The following is a 6,636-nucleotide window of genomic DNA, read 5'->3' as shown; positions in this document are numbered from 1 at the left end:
AGAAGTTCCCAAAAAGGGGAGAGGAGCTATCATTTAACAAGCACCAGTGGATTGGGGTTCTGCATCAGACATTTTCTGTTTTATTCAACCCTCATGAAAAAAAAAGATGTGAAATAAGGATCGTTCACCCTGTGTGACAGATGAACACGTAAAGACTGCATTCAAGGTCACATAGCAAAAATACAAGGCCTACTTTGAAACCCAATACAAACCAACTTAAAAGGCAAAGGAATTGGAAAGAGGTTTCTTGGCTTAAATGGCAGTGATTTCAAGGATTAAAGGAGCAGGTACAAGAATCATGGTCTCAAACTGGAGCGTGCATATTTTCCTCTTTCCTTCCTCCTCGATGGATTTCATTTTTGCAGCTCGAGAGGATGGCTGCTGAAATATCCAGGCTTTAATCACATATCGTGACAACCTCAGCTGAAACATGGGTTTATTCTCCCAAATTGTGTAGATCAGCACCAGTAAATGGTTCTAACAAGTCACACTTGAGTCCAGACCACCACCACGCCCCCCCCCACCCCCACAACCCCGCTTTGGCCAAACATTTTTTGCCCAAAAGAGAGTGTTATTATGTTTGGGCAGGTCTAAATCATGGATTAAACCAGAAGAATGGAGATGGAAATGTTTAGAAGGCAAATCACTCTCTCCAAAAATTCAAAGATCTAATCAAATAACAAATTCTTCCTGCTCATAACTGTATCAAGGAGCCAATCCCAAGCCCGTCCTTTATTCTTTCTATTATACTTTGCTTTCTCCATGAATAAAAAAAGAGTCAAAGGCATCTCAGAAGCTTTAAACCCTATTGGCTAGGAAGCAGTGCTGGCATTCACATGGAGGTGTAAGTACAGTGGGCCACAATTATGGGTTTGTAATATATTTAGTCACATCAGAAACACCCAGGTGTTGGTTCAAAGACAGATGTCTGGGCCTCATCCCAGACCCACTTAATTGGAATATTCATAGGGATGCCCAGAAATGTCAGTTCTAACAACTGCCCAGGTGATTTTGATTAGCAGTAGTTGTTCCCAATCTTGGCTTTCCTGGGTTTCGGGCAGATGGGCTGGTGTTAAAGATGTGAGTTTGGGAGTCATCAGGGCAGATGTCTAAGCCTGCGCGTGATGAGATCTGGTGGTTGAGAAGGAGAGAATACTTCATGTAGACAAGAGTCATTTCCCTTTCTCGGGCAGTCTGAGATTTTCCAGAGCTTTGGCAAAGTATATGCTCCATTCTTTGCTGCACAGGGAGTGCAGAACTTGGCCTTGAGTTCGTCTGTGGGAATAGGGAGGCTAGTTGTAATGTTGCCTCTCCAGTCTGGAACAGACAAGCTACTTTTAATTGTAGGGCTTGGGAAAAGACTGAAAATAGAGCCGGGAAGCAGCACATGTAGACAGAGCAAGGGAAGCTGAGATGAATAAAGAAGGTCTCAACATAGAGACAGTCAGACAAGCGCAGGTTGCAAAGAGAAGAAATTGATGCCAGTGTCCCAGGAAAGTGGCATGAAAGACTAAATATAATTTGAGCTGAGAGAACAGTTGGTAGTTCCTAAATTGTGTTTGCGGATGATCTCCTGTCACTAAGGAAAACCAGTCTATGCATGTCATTTGCTTGAATTTCACTCTTTATTTTGCATGGTGAAGGAAGCACTTTATCTTTCTGGATGGTTATCTCTAAAGAAGATGCTGCTCTGTCTTCCTCCCTTTCCCCCTCCCCACTGTTTTTGAGGACGCTGTTGTAACTGCACCTTGTTTTCTGAGACATTGGCCAGAAGGCAGCCCTTGCCTCTCAGGGCTCAAGGATGGAAATCCATTTCCGTCTCTTTATTTTTCTTTTTGGCTACTGTGTTGAAATAAATCCTGTTTACTGTTTCTAGGTTACCCTGTTCTAGGTTCGGATACTTAGCTTTGGACATCTTTCTCTTTGGACGTGAAAATGTCTTCTACAGGAAACCGTCAGGAACCTGTTAAATAGAACCTGACGGACCATTCAGTGCAGGTTTAAAATGCCAGAGGAGGGCCACCATCCCTCTCTGAAAGTCAGCTGTGATGGGAGAGGGGCTAAATGTTTCTTTCTTTCTGTGGAAGAGACCCTTGCATCCTCATGGAGCACAGATCAAGGAAAAAGTGAATCAGTAACAGGGATCACTATTTATTTCTTGCTCTGACCAGGAGGGGGTACGTGACTTAAAGCATATTATCTTGAAAAAGAGGTTAAACTTATGTCAGTGTAAAAAGATGAGAAACCAATACCTAGAACTGTACCACTGATTTTAAAGGATGGAAAAGAGTGAAACTCTGTGATCTCTCCATTTCCCCACCATTCCCTCCCTGTCTCCCTTCCTTCCTCCCTTCCTTCCTCTCTTTCTCTCTCTCTCTTTCCTTCCTTCCTTCCTTCCTACAAATAGTTACTGAATGTCTTCTCTGTGCCAGGCTCTGGGCTAAGTATGACAGAATACACCATGACAGGGATTATTTTTTTCTTTTCCCCATTTGTTCATGCAGTGTTTGTGTCCCTCTCCCAAACTCATATATTGAAACCTAATCTGCAATGTGATGGCATTTAAAAGGGAGGGCTTCGGGAGGTGATTGGGTCATGAGGGCCGAGGCCTCACGAAAGGGATTAGTGCCCTTATAGGAGAGATTCCTTGCCCCTGCCACCTTGTGAGGACACAGCAAAAAGGCCATCTGTGAACCAAGAAGCAGGATCTCACCAGACATCAAGCGAATCTGCTGGTGCCTTGATCTTGAACTTCTCAGCCTCCAGAACTGTAAGAAATATATTTCTGTTGTTTCTAATCCACCTAGGCTGTGGTATTCTGTTATAGCATCTCAAATGGACTAAGACAGATTACTATGAACTTTAGATATTCTTTACAGTGTCTTAGATTTATAGTTTTTAAAATCAGCTCAAATTTAGATTTCCAAGTAATTTAGAAGCTGGTGCTCCTTTGCAATTCACAACTGAAAGGACCATGTGCTCCCGACTCTCTGTCACCATCTAGAGGCAATTTATACATATTGCAGGGCTAGTTCGTGGAAAATCATCCCAGAAGGTGGGGCTTGCAGTGTTTGTGTATCAGCCCTACAGAATAAATTGGACCCAGTCATCTGCAAGTGAATGGAATGGGAAGTTTTGCTCACATAGGAGTATATGAGACGGGGGTCTTGATTTCTGTACCAAACCATGGAGGGCCGGGATCTCCTGGGCGCAAATGTTTCCGAGGGTATGGGAGAAGAGCTGTAAAATCAGTGGGGGATGGGACACTTAGATGAAGTTCAAGAGGAGGCCTCCAGTCCCTCAGCGGTGGGCACTCAACAAATACTTGTCCAATTGAATGAGAAGCTATGAGGCTCCAGATCAATGGAGAAAAATGCCACAGAGTAGGACTGGAGTCCACACTATTCATCCAGGTTCTCACTAGGGGTGATTTTGTTTCCCAGGGACATCTAGTAACATCACAACATTTTATCACAATTGTGAGGGTGCTACTGGCATGTAGTGGGTAGAGACCAGGGACGCTGCTCAACATCCTACAATGCACAGGACAGCTCCCACCACAGAGAATTATCCATCCCCCAAGGTCAATGGTGCAGAGGGTGAGAAGCACAGGTAAGAAGTGTTCTCTGAGACTCAAGCCCTGACCATGGTGAGGAACCTCTACTCCTGGTCGCAAAAGAGCACGACCAAAGGGGTGTGGATGACTTCATGCAAAGGTGTCTCACTGGAGAGATGCAGATCAGGGACATGGTTTCATTGGGCCAAGTGTGGGCACACCATGTACCCCTCCAGCTTCCTTTAGAAGCATAAAGCACTGAAGTTACCTGTGTCAGAATCACCCACAGCTGCTTGCTACAAATGCATATTTGGGCCCAGCACCAAATCTACTGAATCAGAATGTCCATGGCTGGTGGCCCAGGCATCTGTATTTTAAGCCAGCATCATGGGTGATTTTGATGTACATTCAAGTGTGACATAAGGTGGATAAGTAAAAGAAATTCCGGATATCATCTGTTCTTATTTTTAAAGCCCACTTATAAAGGGCTCAGAAGAACATTCACTTAATCCTTGGGATATCCTTTTGCTATATTGTGTTTACTCCTGTTTTACAGATTATAAAATGGAGGCCACAAGAGCTTAAACAGATTACATCGTGAAACCCACGTGATTTGTTTAACCTGGGTTTTCTCACTGTGAGGCCTTTACAAACAGAAGCTGTACCACCTTCTCTGCTTTTCTAGCCCCAGCTTTAGATCTTCACTGATGCATCCAGTGAAACAGACTCTGAACACACACACACACACACACACACACACACACACACACACACACAGACACACACACTCACACCCCTTAAATCTAAGTTTCTTACATGCTTCACCCACAGCCTACAAGGTCCTGTTGACCTGGCCATCTGCTATTTCTGTCTCTCCCTCTGGCCTGTAGGCCTTCCATCATGGCAGGTACGTTTCCTACTTCAAGACTTTCACTCACACTGTGCTCTGTCTCCTGACATGCAAGACCTCACTCCTTTCCTTCTTTATAAAACTGACCCACTCTCTTTGGTCCTCTTTGAAATGTCAGCTCCTAACAGACATCTTACAGTTGCACACCCACTCTTAGACCCCCTCCAATTAAATTAGATTCTGCTGTTATTCTAATTTAGGACCCCATTCTTTTCCTGTATAGTATTTGTGATCATTTTGGTTCTGGTATTGTCGAGTTATCCCTTGAGGGTCTTTTCCGTTAGCCCGTGAGGAGAATATATTTTGTTCATCACTGCAAACAGTGGGGATCAAAAGATCAAATAAATGTGTGTAAATGAGCAGGCACACAGCAGAGGGGGTGCGCATTCATGGTGGTGGCAGCGGTGTATGTTACGGCTCATTTCTGCGGGTTGCGGGGTCTGGGGCCAGGATTCAATCTTGAGGAGTTGGAAACGCGGTCACTTGAAGAGGTGAGGCCACCGCCGGCCAGCCTGGGTTTTCACACGCTGCAGCCGGTGGCAAGGCTCTTGCTTCCAGCCCTCCAGGCCGCCTGAGATTTGCGAGTTACCGGGATTACTCTTTGGGTAGCGAGGTACTCTTGAGCCCAGCCAAGCCCAGTTTCCTCCACCTTATCAAGGGGTTAATAAGGCCCACCTTTGCAAGGAGAGGGTCCGAGGTGAGCGAGATAAAGCAGAGGAGGGCAGCTGGCCCTTTGGAGGTATTGAGAACGCTAAATATCTGGGCTGTCTCGCCAGGAGACTCGTGAAACAGAAGTCTGCACCGGCAGCGAGAGGAGTCGCGCCGCTCACCTGAGCTGCCCCCCTGCTCGGCTCATCGCTCCGTGCGCTTCAGTGACGTTTTCCCAGCCTGGCCCAGGGCTCTCTCCTCCCTCCCTCGGCGGTCGCTCCCTCCCTCCCCCTTCCTCTCCCCCAGCCTCCCCTCCCCGTGCGCCCCCTCCCTCGGAGTGGGAGCGGGGAATCCCACGCCCTTGCACCAGCCCGGGGGCTCGGACGGGCCCGGGAGCCGCTGGTCGCCAATCACCGTGCGGTGGAGAGGCGGGCGCTCGGCTCCGGCGCGCTGGGGGAGCCAGCTGGCTCTGCTGGCCCCGGGAGCCTCAGACGCTCACCCCGACACAGACAGACGCACGGACGGGAGGGCGGGCGCGAACAGAGTCCCCCGGCCGTCTGCGCTCGGAGGCGCGCGCCAGCCCTGGCCCGGGGCTCCCCCGTCCCGCCTCCGGGAGCCGCAGGCGGCGCTGTGCAGACCGGCGCCGGCGGGAGGGAGGGCGCGCGGGCGGCCGGAGCCGGGGAGGCCCGGCGCGCCCGGCCCGCGATGTGAGCGGCGGCGGCTCCCACCTGGCGCCGCACCTGGAGCGCCGCGCTCCGGGGCGGCGGGGAGAATGTGCGCCGCCCGCAGCCGCCGCGCCCGCACCTGACCATGGAGTGCGCCCTCCTGCTCGCGTGCGCCCTCCCCGCCGCCCGCTCGGGCCCGCCGTGGGGGCCGGCGGGACGGGGGCGCGTGGCCAAGGCAGGTGCCCGGCGGGGAGGCGCCGATGGCGGGTGGCCGGGGACCCCAGCCCCGCCGCGCCCCTCACGCACGGTGTCACCTTTTCTCTTGCAGGCGCTCCAGCTCTGCTGCCTTTGCTGTGCGTCGGTCGCCGCAGCCTTAGCCAGTGACAGCCGAGGCGGCGGCGGCGGCAGCGGATTAAACCACGGTTCGTATTCGCTCCCCCCGCCCCCCCACCCGCAGCAGGGCCTCTCCAGGCACTTTGTCCCTTCCTTCCCCCCAAAGAGAGAAAGGGCAGAAGAGGTCACCCCTCCCCCCACGTGGCAGGTGTGCGCGCGTCCTGGAAACGGTTCCTGTTTGGAGAGGGGGATGTGGCCCGGACTCCGAACTTATCGGAAGAATCAGTGCCTCAAGCTGCAAGTCACATAAATGAGAAAACAATACTTTCCCTCGTTCACAGACGGCTGGTTTAAAAAAAAAAAAAAAATCCGTGCTGCGGTGAGAAATTAGAAAGTGAGTGGACATTGACCAGGTAGCTGATATCAAAGGGCACCTTCCTCGTCTCCTTCCTCTTCCGGGAAAGGACATGCCCCCTTCTTCCCTCATCTTTCCTCTCCCCCATCTTTCCTCTCCCCCATCTTCC

At 50.3% G+C, this 6,636-nt stretch overlaps 1 protein-coding gene across 1 annotated transcript in view; it reads left to right on the top strand.

The window, feature by feature from the left end:
* The first annotated feature begins 5,924 nt into the window (after nt 1-5,924).
* ADAMTS18 (ADAM metallopeptidase with thrombospondin type 1 motif 18) overlaps nt 5,925-6,636 on the top strand; it is a 153,091-nt gene continuing 152,379 nt past the window's right edge. Inside the window, exon 1 of the mRNA XM_059903515.1 lies at nt 5,925-6,201. Coding sequence (XP_059759498.1) covers nt 5,925-6,201 — 277 coding nt within the window. The remainder of the gene's footprint in view (nt 6,202-6,636) is intronic.

Source organism: Balaenoptera ricei, chromosome 19 (assembly GCF_028023285.1).
Source record: "Balaenoptera ricei isolate mBalRic1 chromosome 19, mBalRic1.hap2, whole genome shotgun sequence".
NCBI lineage: Eukaryota > Metazoa > Chordata > Mammalia > Artiodactyla > Balaenopteridae > Balaenoptera > Balaenoptera ricei.
This window is presented reverse-complemented; position numbering and strand designations above follow the sequence as displayed.